This window comes from Panulirus ornatus, chromosome 4 (genome assembly GCF_036320965.1).
Source record: "Panulirus ornatus isolate Po-2019 chromosome 4, ASM3632096v1, whole genome shotgun sequence".
Taxonomy (NCBI): domain Eukaryota; kingdom Metazoa; phylum Arthropoda; class Malacostraca; order Decapoda; family Palinuridae; genus Panulirus; species Panulirus ornatus.
This window is the reverse complement of record NC_092227.1, coordinates 81884766-81900331: the sequence shown is the minus strand read 5'-3', so window position 1 is coordinate 81900331 and position 15566 is coordinate 81884766. Positions and strand designations below refer to the sequence as shown.

Below are 15566 nucleotides of genomic sequence, written 5' to 3'. Positions count from 1 at the left end.
TTGTTTTCAGATGTTATGTACATAAGCTGAACATACATGGACTTCCTTGACATTGTCTAATAAATTTCAGGTGAGCATCACACATCTGAGGTAATCACGCCCAAAGGACTGTCTTGAATACAAATTTCTTGCTCTCTGGACAGTATGGGTAAAAGAAAGAGCAACAATCGACAAAAGAGCAACAATCAAAAAGGCCATAATCCATTCCTGTCAGAGGCATCTACCCAAAATAGAAACAGGCAGAAGGGAGAGTGGGAAGGAAATAATTGTAGGGAAAATTCTGATACAGACCTAAATGTACCTGGGCAGCAGAATCACAATAGCATCCAAAGTATGGAAGTTAGCAGCTTTGGAGATCTTCCACACAAATATGATGATAGACCACGAAGTCAGCTGGGTACTCAACAGAATGTATCGGATCAGAGAACTGCTTTTAGCCTCAACTACACCAGTAGAACAGGACACAACCATCAGTGCACCATTAGGGATACACAACATGAATATTATGACAGTTTAAAAGATGACAGTGTGTTTCCTTGGTCTGGAAAGCAGAACCATAAACATCATAATCATAGAAATGGAAACAGTGAAACCCAACAAAATGATAAGCAAGTTTATGACAGCAACCAAGGATATGTTTGTCCAGACAATTTCAAAGGCAATAAGAGTTTGCAAGATAAACATCAGTTCCAAGGCAATTATAATTATGGAAGACATTCTATCAAGCACTACTCTAACCAAAATTTTCATCATTATCAGAATGTCAATCAAGAGAGAAAACCTAAAGCAGGGCATAGTCAACGGTAGGTAAATTCTCTTGTTGTTATAATTAATTGAAATTTCTTGAAGGATATTTGATTAAAGTATTATAAGTATTTAGTAAATTTTGATTTACTATAAAGTTGGCTTTGAGCTGGTGAAAAGCATTAATTTCTACATTACTTAGTCCTGCGAAAGTGTGATTATCTGTCCAGTTCATTCACAAATAGGTGTTTCGTGATCTATAGCCAAAAACATCTCAGACAGCTTCTATTATATGACCTTTCCTTATGTTTTCCATTCTGATGATACTATGGTTGTCTTCTGTTGACAAAATAATGCTATTTGCTCTCTTTTCTTCTCTAACATGAGTAAACTTGCTGGAAAAATAAACAGAAACACCAAGCTTTAGACTGTATATCTAGCCTTTTTAAAAGATACAAAGTCAGCATGAATGAGAGAATATATACAAAACCAGACATCTCAGTTGAGAAAACAAGGAACCATGGAAAGGTTTGCCAGTTGAACTGGGTGCCATCAAGTAGGTCATTTACAAGGATCATAAAAAAGAAATTAGTTCCCCAAGAACTCTTCCCTGTGAGAAACTAATTGCCCCTTTATTTGAATCCATTACTTCCTCTCTGAAAGAAATTCTGTATTCCAGTTTTAATACTTGCTCATTAACTTAACAGCAGTACACTGTATGAGTAATCCCTTATCTGGAATCATGAGAAGTGTTCTGTGAAAACTTGATTTGAAAATCATCTATGAATGCTTCATTATTAACCACTGCTCATGATATTGTGTATCAGAAAAGTTTTTTCATATTTATCTACAAATGGATGATTCAAAAGCTGTATTAAGGTCATGGAGTTTCTGTGCATTACTACTGTACTTTTAACTCAAGCCATATAAATTGATCAGTTTTCAGTTTGGACTAAAATTTAATGGCAACCAGTGCAAATTATTTCTCACTCATGGTTGACCCAGTTATTTTTAGGCAAAGCTTTTAACTTTAAACACTGATCATTTGTTGCTGTTTTTAGTTTATCTTTCCTTATTAATTATTTTGTTATACTGTGTATTATATGTTACCTTTCCTTTTGACTCTGAAATACATCAAACAGTTGTTTAATATTATGCTTGCAGATATCATTTTTGATTTTGCAGATTGATTGAATGTCCTCTATGTTTATACAAATTCAATGAAGAAGACCGTAAGCCAAGGAATTTGAATTGTGGCCATTCCTTGTGCTCCTTTTGTGTTGCAGGATTAATGCAAAATTGTTCCATACGTTGCCCTCAGTGCAACAGGGAAACAGAAAGAGTAAAAAGGGTTGAGGATTTATCAATTAATTTCTCTCTCTTGGATGTTCAAAGTAATGATTCATTTAATTCTGCAATGGCAGTTAGCAACTTACCCTCTCGAGGTAAATTACAAGCTGTGAGTAGAGAAGCTATGAAGGCTTCAGCATCTCCAGAACCAAAAGAAAAGTCACCCCATTACAGTAATTGCTTGAAGGCTGGGGTAATTGTGAATGCTCATTGTGCAAAATGTGACAAGTGGGTGTGTACTGAATGTGGTAGAATTGATCATAGTAGTAATGACTGTGCTCTTGTACCATACAAAGAATCATTGTCTCAAATGATACACGTGAAAGAATCAGTTGTTGAAAATGCACATCAAAATCTCAAAATGTCTCTAAGTGAAACAAAAGATTTCTGTGACAAACTGGTGACGATGTCAGTTACGATGGAAACTGCCCTTGATTGTATCAGAAAGAAGCAAAAGCAATTAGAAAAGATGCTGGAAGATAGTGTACAGGTGGAAGCACATTTACAGCAAACCATAACTGATATGTCAACTGTCAAAACTTTGTCAGAACCATTATCAGTTTTCAAAATGATTGACAAAACTGTCAATGATACACTGCAGTGGACATCAAGCTTAAGATCATCTCACATGAATGATAGACTGAAGAAATTATCAAAGGTAAGATTAAATTTATTTTATGTATTTTATTTGTTCCACTTAATTGTTGTTTTCCATGTCAAGCGAGGTAGCACCAGGAAACAGACGAAGAGTGGCCCATCCACTCATATACACACTTATATTCATGAACGCCCATACACGCACGTATACATACTTATACATTTACATATCAACATATTCACAGATACATACACAGACATATACATATATACACGTGTACATATTCATACTTGCTTGCCTTCATTCATTCCCGGCGCTATCCCGCCCCATAGGAGCCAGCATCGCATCCCATGCTTCAATGAGGTAGCGCCAGGAAAACAGACAAAAAAGGCCACATTTGTTCACACTCAAAGTCTATTTGTTATGTGTACTTAATATTTTATTTATTTATTTATTTTCCTTTGACGCTGTCTCCTGCGTTTGCGAGGTAGCGCAAGGAAACAGACGAAAGAAATGGCCCAACCCACCCCCATACACAATGTATATACATACACGTCCACACACGCAAATATACATACCTATACATCTCAATGTACACACACATATATATATATATATACACAGACAGACACATACATATATACCCATGCACACAATTCACACTGTCTGCCTTTATTCATTCCCATCGCCACCCCGCCACACATGGAATACCATCCCCCTCCCCCCTCATGTGTGCGAGGTAGCACTAGGAAAAGACAACAAAGGCCCCATTTGTTCACACTCAGTCTCTAGCTGTCATGCAATAATGCCCGAAAACCACAGCTCCCTTTCCACATCCAGGCCCCACACAACTTTCCATGGTTTACCCCAGACGCTTCACATGCCCTGATTCAATCCACTGACAGCACGTCAACCCCAGTATACCACATCGATCCAATTCACTCTATTCCTTGCCCTCCTTTCACCCTCCTGCATGTTCAGGCCCCGATCACACAAAATCTTTTTCACTCCATCTTTCCACCTCCAATTTGGTCTCCCACATCTCCTCGTTCCCTCCACCTCCGACACATATATCCTCTTGGTCAATCTTTCCTCACTCATTCTCTCCATGTGCCCAAACCATTTCAAAACACCCTCTTCTGCTCTCTCAACCACGCTCTTTTTATTTCCACTCATCTCTCTTACCCTTACATTACTTACTCGATCAAACCACCTCACACCACACATTGTCCTCAAACATCTCATTTCCAGCACATCCACCCTCCAGCGCACAACTCTATCCATAGCCCACGCCTCGCAACCATACAACATTGTTGGAACCACTATTCCTTTAAACATAGCCATTTTTGCTTTCCGAGATAATGTTCTCAACTTCCACACATTCTTCAAGGCTCCCAGGATTTTCGCCCCCTCCCCCACCCTATGATTCACTTCCACTTCCATGGTTCCATCCGCTGCCAGATCCACTCCCAGATATCTAAAACACTTTACTTCCTCCAGTTTTTCTCCATTCAAACTTACCTCCCAATTGACTTGACCCTCAACCCTACTGTACCTAATAACCTTGCTCTTATTCACATTTACTCTTAACTTTCTTCTTTCACACACTTTACCAAACTCAGTCACCAGCTTCTGCAGTTTCTCACATGAATCAGCCACCAGCGCTGTATCATCAGCGAACAACAACTGACTCACTTCCCAAGCTCTCTCATCCCCAACAGACTTCATACTTGCCCCTCTTTCCAAAACTCTTGCATTCACCTCCCTAACAACTCCATCCATAAACAAATTAAACAACCATGGAGACATCACACACCCCTGCCGCAAACCTTCATTCACCGAGAACCAATCACTTTCCTCTCTTCGTACACGTACACATGCCTTACATCCTCGATAAAAACTTTTCACTGCTTCTAACAACTTGCCTCCCACACCATATATTCTTAATACCTTCCACAAAGCATCTCTATCAACTCTATCATATACCTTCTCCAGATCCATAAATGCTACATACAAATCCACTTGCTTTTCTAAGTATTTCTCACATACATTCTTCAAAGCAAACACCTGATCCACACATCCTCTACCACTTCTGAAACCACACTGCTCTTCCCCAGTCTGATGCTCTGTACATGCCTTCACCCTCTCAATCAATACCCTCCCATATAATTTACCAGGAATACTCAACAAATTTATACCTCTGTAATTTGAGCACTCACTCTTATCCCCTTTGCCTTTGTACAATGGCACTATGCACGCATTCTGCCAATCCTTAGGCACCTCACCATGAGTCATACATACATTAAATAACCTTACCAACCAGTCAACAATACAGTTACCCCCTTTTTTAATAGATTCCACTGCAGTGCCATCCAAACCTGCTGCCTTGCCGGCTTTCGTCTTCCGCAAAGCTTTTACTACCTCTTCTCTGTTTACCAAATCATTTTCCCTAACCCTCTCACTTTGCACACCACCTCGACCAAAACACCCTATATCTGCCACTCTATCATCAAACACATTCAACAAACCTTCAAAATACTCACTCCATCTCCTCACATCACCACTACTTGTTATCACCTCCCCACTAGCGCCCTTCACTGAAGTTCCCATTTGCTCCCTTGTCTTACACACTTTATTTACCTCCTTCCAGAACATCTTTTTATTCTCCCTAAAATGTAATGATACTCTCTCACCCCAACTCTCATTTGCCCTTTTTTTCACCTCTTGCACCTTTCTCTTGACCTCCTGTCTCTTTCTTTTATACATCTCCCACTCAATTGCATTTTTTCCCTGCAAAAATCGTCCAAATGCCTCTCTCTTCTTCTATATATACATATATTCAGAAGTGTTATTGGGCTCTGCCTACAATAGCTTATACTAAAAGCAAAATGCCATCTTTGACTAGGCTGTATTATTGGGAGTATAGTATCATGAGAGAACGTCCAACGTTCAAGGAGTTTATATGGCCATGCTTGTAAAAGCAGCATATCCTGGGACTCTGGGAGTCATTAGACATCAGGACTCTCATAAAATTGTTTCAAGGATAATCATAGATGGATAAATAAGTAATAAATGGATTTATTTTTTCAAAATAAATAGCACCAAGATAGATAGCACCAGGAACAGATGAAGAAAGACCTCAGTTGTTCATATCCATTCTTTAGTTGTTATGTGTAATGCGCTGAAACTATAGCCCTCTATCCACAGTGGCCCTACAGACGTTTTTGTGGTCCTCCAGCTGCTTCATATACCTGGTTCTGTTCAGTGCAAGGACCTTTGTTTTCTGTGCACCATATCACTCCAACCCACTTTATCCCATGCACCCCTTCCATCCTCTTGGGTGTTCAGGCCCAGAGCACTCAAAATATTTTCCGCTCTATCCTTCCATCTCCAATTAGGTCTCCCATTTCTACTCGACCCCTTCACTTCTGACACATGTTCCCTCTGTCAGCCTCTCCTCACTCATTCTTTCCATGTGTCCAAATCATTTTATCACATCCTCTTTGGCTCTCTCAACCATACTCTCTCTATTACCTCACCTCTTAATTTCCAAGACTTCTACCCTTCTCTGCACATCCTCATCTACAGCCCTTGATTTGCATTGATACAACATTATTGCAACTACTGCATCTTCAAACATACCCATTTTTGCTCTCCCGGATAATGACCTTTCTTTCTGCACATTCTTCAGTGCTTCAGGAACCTCCAACCCCTCATCAATCTTATGATTCCTGCTTCTATGGTTCTCTTTGCTGCTGAGTCCACTCTCAGGTATTTAAAACACTTCAATTCCTCAAAATTTTCTCCTTTCATACTCAACCCCAAGTAACCTCTCCTTCTACCTTGCTAAACCTAATTACCTTGCTTGTATTCATGATACTCTCATCTTCCTCCATTCACACACAGTCCCAAACTCATTGCTTACTTCTGCAGTTTCTCACTTGAATCTAATGCACTCAGGTTCATTTTGTGATTTTTTAAAAGGTATGATGCATATTTTTGTGCTGTACTTTGTAAGCATAGACTAAGTTACATCTAGAAAATATTTACAAATTGGTGTTGTCCACTTCTCTTATTGATGACATCATGAACATCCAGAGTAACTAACTGACTCTTGTTCCCCCAAGTTGATTAGTATTTATAATTTGTATCGCCAGACAAAATTAGAAAAATTTTATATACAGTTTACTTAATTCTGAGGGTCAGAAGTAAAGAACTTGGAATTAAATTATTTGATTTATAAAAACTGCAGTAACAACAATAGGGCTGCAGAGCAGAATTGTGAACAAAGTGATGACAGGTTATCAGGTAAGAGGTACCACCAGCAGTCTTCATTAATGGTGACATAAGCCAGGAGGAAATACTGTGCAGTTGTTTGGTCTCAGTGCAGTGAGCAACAATTTGTTGGTTTAATAGATACGATTGTGGTCAAAGTAGGTGAAATATGCATTTATAGGAAAATTTTATTGATCCCTTGAGAGCCAGTGCTTCCTATTATGTACTCACAACCATGCAGGTGGAAAATTCTTTTCTGTATTTTAAAGTTTATATTTTTATATATTATGGTATATAACATTTCATTAACCTTTATTTCTTTTTAAGCAATTTGAATATATAGGTTTGTGTTTAATTAATAAAGTTTACAATAAGAAAGCAATACTTGATGTATCTGCCATGCTCTGTTATAGTGTATAATTAGTCTTTATTTCTGAGTGATGGTGATCAAAGCCTTTTCACTTTGTGATATCTCAATTATAATAGAATGCATGCTTGATTTGTTATATCTTTTTAGGAACTGCTTTTCACTATAGTGCAGACACATTCAGCATCTACGAGGATGCAGATAAGCGGAGTCCTTGCAATGCACAATGTCAACAATAGTGAATTGTTCTCCAAGTTGGTGTATGATGGTAGTCGCGTTTATGTATCTGCTTTGATGCAGATTGCTCCTCCTTCATGGTCTCATGCACTGCCGGTAAGTCTTCTTGTTGATTTACATTTAGGTAAACTAACTTTGTATCGTTAGATAGTGCTGTGTTATAATTGAATTTGCATCATGAAAGTATGATTAACACCAAAGCCCATTTTGCGCTGCAGATGTACTGTTTGAACATATATCATCCTTGAATATTATAACATTGTTGTTTGTAATATTCAAAAACTGCAGGTCGTGAACAAGGCTATTATGTACCATTAAGCTTTACCATTAAGGAGGTAAATAAAGTGCGTAAGACAAGGGAGCAAATGGGAACTTCAGTGAAGGGCGCAAATGGGGAGGTGATAACAAGTAGTGGTGATGTGAGAAGGAGATGGAGTGAGTATTTTGAAGATTTGTTGAATGTGTTTGATGATAGAGTGGCAGATATAGGGTGTTTTGGTCGAGGTGGTGTGCAAAGTGAGAGGGTTAGGGAAAATTATTTGGTAAACAGAGAAGAGGTAGTGAAAGCTTTGCGGAAGATGAAAGCCAGCAAGGCAGCAGGTTTGGATGGTATTGCAGTGGAATCTATTAAAAAAGGGGGTAACTGTATTGTTGACTGGTTGGTAAGGTTATTTAATGTATGTATGACTCATGGTGAGGTGCCTGAGGATTGGCGGAATGCGTGCATAGTGCGATTGTACAAAGGCAAAGGGGATAAGAGTGAGTGCTCAAATTACAGAGGTATAAGTTTGTTGAGTATTCCTGGGTATTGATTGAGAGGGTGAAGGCATGTACAGAGCATCAGATCGGGGAAGAGCAGTGTGGTTTCAGAAGTGGTAGAGGATGTGTGGATCAGGTGTTTGCTTTGAAGAATGTATGTGAGAAATACTTAGAAAAGCAAATGGATTTGTATGTAGCATTTATGGATCTGGAGAAGGCATATGATAGAGTTGATAGAGATGCTCTGTGGAAGGTGTTAAGAATATATGGTGTGGGAGGAAAGTTGTTAGAAGCAGTGAAAAGTTTTTATCGAGGATGTAAGGCATGTGTACGTGTAGGAAAAGAGGAAAGTGATTGGTTCTCAGTGAATGTAGGTTTGCGGCAGTGGTGTGTGATGTCTCCATGGTTGTTTAATTTGTTTATGGATGGGGTTGTTAGGGAGGTGAATGCAAGAGTTTTGGAAAGAGGGGCAAGTATGAAGTCTGTTGGGGATGAGAGAGCTTGGGAAGTGAGTCAGTTGTTGTTCGCTGATGATACAGCGCTGATGGCTGATTCATGTGAGAAACTGCAGAAGCTGGTGACTGAGTTTGGTGAAGTGTGTGGAAGAAGAAAGTTAAGAGTAAATGTGAATAAGAGCAAGGTTATTAGGTACAGTAGGGTTGAGGGTCAAGTCAATTGGGAGGTGAGTTTGAATGGAGAAAAACTGGAGGAAGTGAAGTGTTTTAGATATCTGGGAGTGGATCTGGCAGCGGATGGAACCATGGAAGCGGAAGTGGATCATAGGGTGGGGGAGGGGGCGAAAATTCTGGGAGCCTTGAAGAATGTGTGGAAGTCGAGAACATTATCTCGGAAAGCAAAAATGGGTATGTTTGAAGGAATAGTGGTTCCAACAATGTTGTATGGTTGCGAGGCGTGGGATATGGATAGAGTTGTGCGCAGGAGGATGGATGTGCTGGAAATGAGATGTTTGAGGACAATGTGTGGTGTGAGGTGGTTTGATCGAGTGAGTAACGTAAGGGTAAGAGAGATGTGTGGAAATAAAAAGAGCGTGGTTGAGAGAGCAGAAGAGGGTGTTTTGAAGTGGTTTGGGCACATGGAGAGAATGAGTGAGGAAAGATTGACCAAGAGGATATATGTGTCGGAGGTGGAGGGAACGAGGAGAAGAGGGAGACCAAATTGGAGGTGGAAAGATGGAGTGAAAAAGATTTTGTGTGATCGGGGCCTGAACATGCAGGAGGGTGAAAGGAGGGCAAGGAATAGAGTGAATTGGAGCGATGTGGTATACCGGGGTTGACGTGCTGTCAGTGGATTGAATCAAGGCATGTGAAGCGACTGGGGTAAACCATGGAAAGCTGTGTAGGTATGTATATTTGCGTGTGTGGACGTATGTATATACATGTGTATGGGGGGGTTGGGCCATTTCTTTCGTCTGTTTCCTTGCGCTACCTCGCAAACGCGGGAGACAGCGACAAAGTATAATAAATAATAATAAAAATAAGCTTTGTTACTGTTACAAGTATTACGTTTGGGGATCAGTTTAGGACTTTAAGCACTGCCTGAGCCAAGAAAGAGCAGATTTCTTGAAGAAAGTAGAGGAATTAGCTGGGACACACCTGTCAACAGAAAGAAATCCAAGTAATAACTTCTCTTTTTAAATAATCAGATACAAGAATTTGACAAGACAACTCAGGTGTGACTAAATTCATGGGAAAAGATGAGAGAGAAAAGGAGGATGAACCACCACAGAACACTTATTTGGAGATGTTATTGGAAATTATTAAATTGTAAGACCAAAGCCTAACACAAATTATTGAGAAGTAAAGAAACTGAGTAATCAGTTCATGGATCATGCAGTGTGTCTTAAGATAGAAAAACCCTTTTCTTAAAAAGACAGGTTTTTCTTTTCCTTAAAAATTCATAAATAACTTTCTAGTCTCTTCTTTTTCCCTTTCATCAAGCTCTTTGCATTTCAGTTATGGCCCGGTCTTGATGTGGATTCTTGTCCATGACAGGAGCCACAAACTTAAAGATAGAATTGAGGATTAGAGTAAAAGAGCATGAACTCAGATCTGCATTGTGTAAGGGAGATCAGAGGGTACATGACCAAGAAAAAAAAAAAGAAAAGAAGATGGAATGAGTAAAGAACAAGAAGGGCCAGAAGGGTCAATTCTTGATGTATTAGAGAATGTCAGACAGAAGGAATTGCCCATAATGCAAGCTATGGAAACTTTTAAAGATAGTTGGCTGTAAGGGGAATAAGGAGCAGTGTAGATATTGTAACTAATGAATCCCAGAGATTTGGATAAGTTGCAGATAGAATAATATCCACTGTTAGAGACATAGTAGTCATGAAAATTTATGGCCTACTAAATGAACAATTTAGAAAAGTGTAGATCAAACATGACCAGTGCTTGATAGCTAGATGGGAGATTACGGAGAAAGTAAAAAACTTAGAGGTTGAAGAATTGAAACTATCAGACTTGGCCCTAAAGAGGGTGGTACCAAAGTTAGTGATGACAAACCAGAATAATGACATAAATCTTTAAATATTTTTGGGCTGGATGAAACTCATACACCAGATAGAGAGGAAAGGGGAAAGGGAGAAAGAAGTGCATATATTAGAATGATTACTGCCAGATGTAATTTCATTGTTAAAGGGAAAAAGAAGACTTGGTGGCTATAATTAGAGCATAAGAGGACTGCCAGATGTAATTTCATTGGTAAAGGAAAAGAGAAGAATTGGTGACCATAATCAGGGCATAAGAGGATGTCTAATTATGGTTATGTTTGCTTTAGCGTCTTCTAGTCATGATAGGGAAAGAGACTTAAAAACGAGGTGAAATTTTTCAGTGAATTTATCAAACATGATAGATGAAGGAAAGAAGGGGAGAAAAGTATATAGTAGAGTCAGATGTCAAAATATGAGTGACATCAAATGAGGCAAGAGGGCAGAACACCTTCGCCAGCACTACAGGTAAGGCAGGAATGTTTGGTGATGGTAATGTTAGACTGAAAGTAATGTGCATGAATGCTGTTGGATTAGTAGTGAATGGTACACAAATGTTGATGGATTTGTAGTAAATGGTCAAGACCACACATAAGGCCAGAACTGAAATATGCTCATCACGTTTGGTCACCACACCTAAAGAACCACAAAAAGCTAATAGAGAAGGTCCAGATGAGAGCAGTAAAGATGGTACCAGATGTATGAGGATTTGTGTTTCAGGGAAAGGCTGGAGGCCTTAAATTTGTCTTTCATAGAAGAGAGAAGGGTAAGGGGTAACCTGATCACTACATTTGGGTTTTTAAAACTGACTTAAAATTTATGATGGCATAGACATAAGACAGTTCTTTGACAGAAGTAGAGATAGAACAGCCAGAGGACACAACATGAAATTAAGCAAGAAATTTACAAAGAATGGTGTGAAAAGGTACTTTTTTAGTATAAGAATCGTGGATGAATGGAATAGAATGATTGAATACATAGTCAATATGGACTTCATATAGAAATTTAAGAAGTATCATAATTGCAAATAGGTGCTTATGCACTTACAACATTCATAATTCTTAGAATTTTTTTAATCATTATGGGCTCAAGACAATTTTCAAACATCATAATGGTCTCAAGACAATTTTTAAGCATTATGAGCTCATCAGCCTAGGAAAATTAGACCAGCCTGTTAGGCGAGGAAAGGCAGTGATTGATATCAAGCATGTGGGCGTGTACACATACACAAACAGCTATGCTAGACAAGAATTTTTGAATTGATGGCTCACCTGCTGGAGTTGATCTTATTGCCATAATAATCGATTTGTGGTGTACGGGTGAAAATTGTAGCCAAAATGTTCTGAATCTGGTGTTGTATTGCATAAGACCATAAAGGAACTGCAAACCTTTATATCCTTAAGAAAATAGTCGTATGAACTACTTTTTATTTTCGAATTCTGCACTTTGTTTCAATGCTTTCCAGGCCGAGCATCAGTTGCAAAGTAAGATTGTGATCATGTGGTCATGCCCAGTCCATTACTGTACTGTCTCTTCCTCTTTGGTGCCAGTGCTGGTTAGTCAGTTTTTTTACTGCTAGTAGTAAACTTTATATTTGTTGTTTTTTGATTAGTGATAAATCACTTCTACAATGGATTTGAATACCATTCTACATACCTAAGGATTTGTTGCTCCATCTTGTGCAACTAGACATTCCAGAAATGTGGAAGAGTGGAGGAAAATGAAGCCAAAAAGTTGCAGACCAATTCAGAAATGCACAAAAGTGTGTCGAGAAGAGAAAAATTGGCCCACCTGACGTGTGCAAATTTAAGTTTTTCTTGATAAACTGTATTTATAATATGAAACAGTTTTCTGTTACATTTCATGGTGTAGTTTCTGCTTATGAAATTTTTTCCTTTAGTATCCATGTCTTGTACTAAGCTTAATTGTGTAGTGCTGCTTGCACAAAATAGAGGTCTAGTAATGGTGTTCATCTTCCCAGTAACAGAAGTAGGGCAGTTACTAACCAAAAATGAAATCTTTGGTATGAAATCAGTGAAATTCTTAGTGCGAAACAGTGAATTCTGACTGTTAAATTTTGCATCATTAAGTGTTTTGGAATGATTACCATAGAATTTGTGAAATCCTAAGTTGGTAGAAGCGTAAATTCAAAGGTGAAAGTGACATAACATCCAGTATCTGTTCGTGTAGTATAGAAGCTATTGGTACATGTTCAAGGGCATAAATATAGTATATAATCAGAAAAAGGTTTGGATTTAATAAAATGTTTTATACACTATGAAGTGAATGGTGAGTGCCATATTCATATCTCAGATTATTTCATTTTTATATTATTAACAACATAATGCATTACTGTGATATATTGCTCCACCACATTACCTAAGGTTGATGGTTCTTAAACCTTAGGAGGATGGGGTTTGACCCTTGAGCATGATGGTATAGGTCTTAAGATTGATGATCTGGCTTGTTGATGTGACCCTTTAAGGATTAGATTAAAAGCCAAACAGGGGAGTGTACTGCGTGTTTTCAGATCTTATTGTTGTGCTGTAGGATCGTACCATCTTAACCAAGGGGTCAGTGATATCTGTGAGTGGTGTATGATTCTGTCCTGCGTGCTGGGATAACTACTGACATGTTGCTGGTATACAGCATGTAAGATGTATATATAAGCACATGATAATGTAGTATTCCTATTTACAGACAACAGTAAAATGAATTAGTACAATATTTTGGTAACTGTTACTTCAGTATGTAACAGTGGGTGAACCAAGTGACGAAATGATAGCCACAGGTCCTCGGGCAGGTGATATGGACAGTGCTGTGTGGGGGTTGAGTAACTTATCATAGTATTTTGTCAGATTTTTTCTTCTGGGGTTAATTGCCTTTTGAGGATGAGCTGTCAATTGTGAAAGTGTCATAATCAAACAGTAGGGCTACTCAAAGGATAGAGGGAAAATACTTGGAGAGATACAGGATCAATCATGTAAAACCACAAGGCTTGGGAAATTACTTAAGATTATTATGAAATAAGCTCAAAAGTGCAAGTGCAAGAGGTGAAAAAGAGGGCAAATGAGAGTTGGGGTGAGAGAGTATCATTAAATTTTAGGGAGAATAAAAAGATGTTCTGGAAGGAGGTAAATAAAGTGCGTAAGACAAGGGAGCAAATGGGAACTTCAGTGAAGGGCGCCAATGGGGAGGTGATAACAAGTAGTGATGATGTGAGAAGGAGATGGAGTGAGTATTTTGAAGGTTTGTTGAATGTGTTTGATGATAGAGTGGCAGATATAGGGTGTTTTGGTCGAGGTGGTGTGCAAAGTGAGAGGGTTAGGGAAAATGATTTGGTAAACAGAGAAGAGGTAGTAAAAGCTTTGCGGAAGATGAAAGCCGGCAAGGCAGCAGGTTTCGATGGTATTGCAGTGGAATCTATTAAAAAAAGGGGGTGACTGTATTGTTGACTGGTTGGTAAGGTTATTTTATGTATGTATGATTCATAGTGAGGTGCCTGAGGATTGGCCGAATGTGTGCATAGTGCCATTGTACAAAGGCAAAGGGGATAAGAGTGAGTGCTAAAATTACAGAGGTATAAGTTTGTTGAGTATTCCTGGTAAATTATATGGGAGGGTATTGATTGAGAGGGTGAAGGCATGTACAGAGCATCAGATTGGGGAAGAGCAGTGTGGTTTCAGAAGTGGTAGAGGATGTGTGGATCAGGTGTTTGCTTTGAAGAATGTATGTGAGAAATACTTAGAAAAGCAAATGGATTTGTATGTAGCATTTATGGATCTGGAGAAAGCATATGATAGAGTTGATAGAGATGCTCTGTGGAAGGTATTAAGAATATATGGTGTGGGAGGCAAGTTGTTAGTAGCAGTGAAAAGTTTTTATCGAGGATGTAAGGCATGTGTACGTGTAGGAAGAAAGGAAAGTGATTGGTTCTCAGTGAATGTAGGTTTGCAGCAGGGATGTGTGATGTCTCCATGGTTGTTTAATTTGTTTATGGATGGGGTTGTTAGGGAGGTGAATGCAAGAGTTTTGGAAAGAGGGGCAAGTATGCAGTCTGTTGTGGATGAGAGAGCTTGGGAAGTGAGTCAGTTGTTGTTCGCTGATGATACCGCGCTGGTGGCTGATTCATGTGAGAAACTGCAGAAGCTGGTGACTGAGTTTGGTGAAGTGTGTGAAAGAAGAAAGTTAAGAGTAAATGTGAATAAGAGCAAGGTTATTAGGTACAGTAGGGTTGAGGGTTAAGTCAATTGGGAGGTAAGTTTGAATGGAGAAAAACTGGAGGAAGTAAAGTGTTTTAGATATCTGGGAGTGGATCTGGCAGTGGATGGAACCATGGAAGCGGAAGTGAATCGTAGGGTGGGGGAGGGGGCGAAAATCCTGGGAGCCTTGAAGAATGTGTGGAAGTTGAGAACATTATCTCGGAAAGCAAAAATGGGTATGTTTGAAGGAATAGTGGTTCCAACAATGTTGTATGGTTGGGAGGCGTGGGCTATGGATAGAGTTGTGCGCTGGAGGGTGGATGTGCTGGAAATGAGATGTTTGAGGACAATGTGTGGTGTGAGGTGGTTTGATCGAGTAAGTAATGTAAGGGTAAGAGAGATGTGTGGAAATAAAAAGAGCGTGGTTGAGAGAGCAGAAGAGGGTGTTTTGAAATGGTTTGGTCACATGGAGAGAATGAGTGAGGAAAGATTGACCAAGAGGATATATGTGTCATAGGTGGAGGGAAC

General features: G+C 39.1%; 1 protein-coding gene across 5 annotated transcripts in view; it reads left to right on the top strand.

Moving 5' to 3' along the window:
• Positions 1-15566, top strand: part of LOC139745916 (uncharacterized) — a 46410-nt gene that overhangs the window by 22425 nt on the left and 8419 nt on the right. For all 5 annotated transcript variants that reach the window (XM_071656625.1, XM_071656617.1, XM_071656609.1 and 2 more), the window contains exons 2-4: positions 71-803; positions 1930-2752; positions 7485-7667. In XM_071656625.1, the coding sequence (XP_071512726.1) occupies positions 145-803; positions 1930-2752; positions 7485-7667 (1665 nt within the window). In that variant the 5' untranslated portion in view covers positions 71-144. The remainder of the gene's footprint in view (positions 1-70; positions 804-1929; positions 2753-7484; positions 7668-15566) is intronic.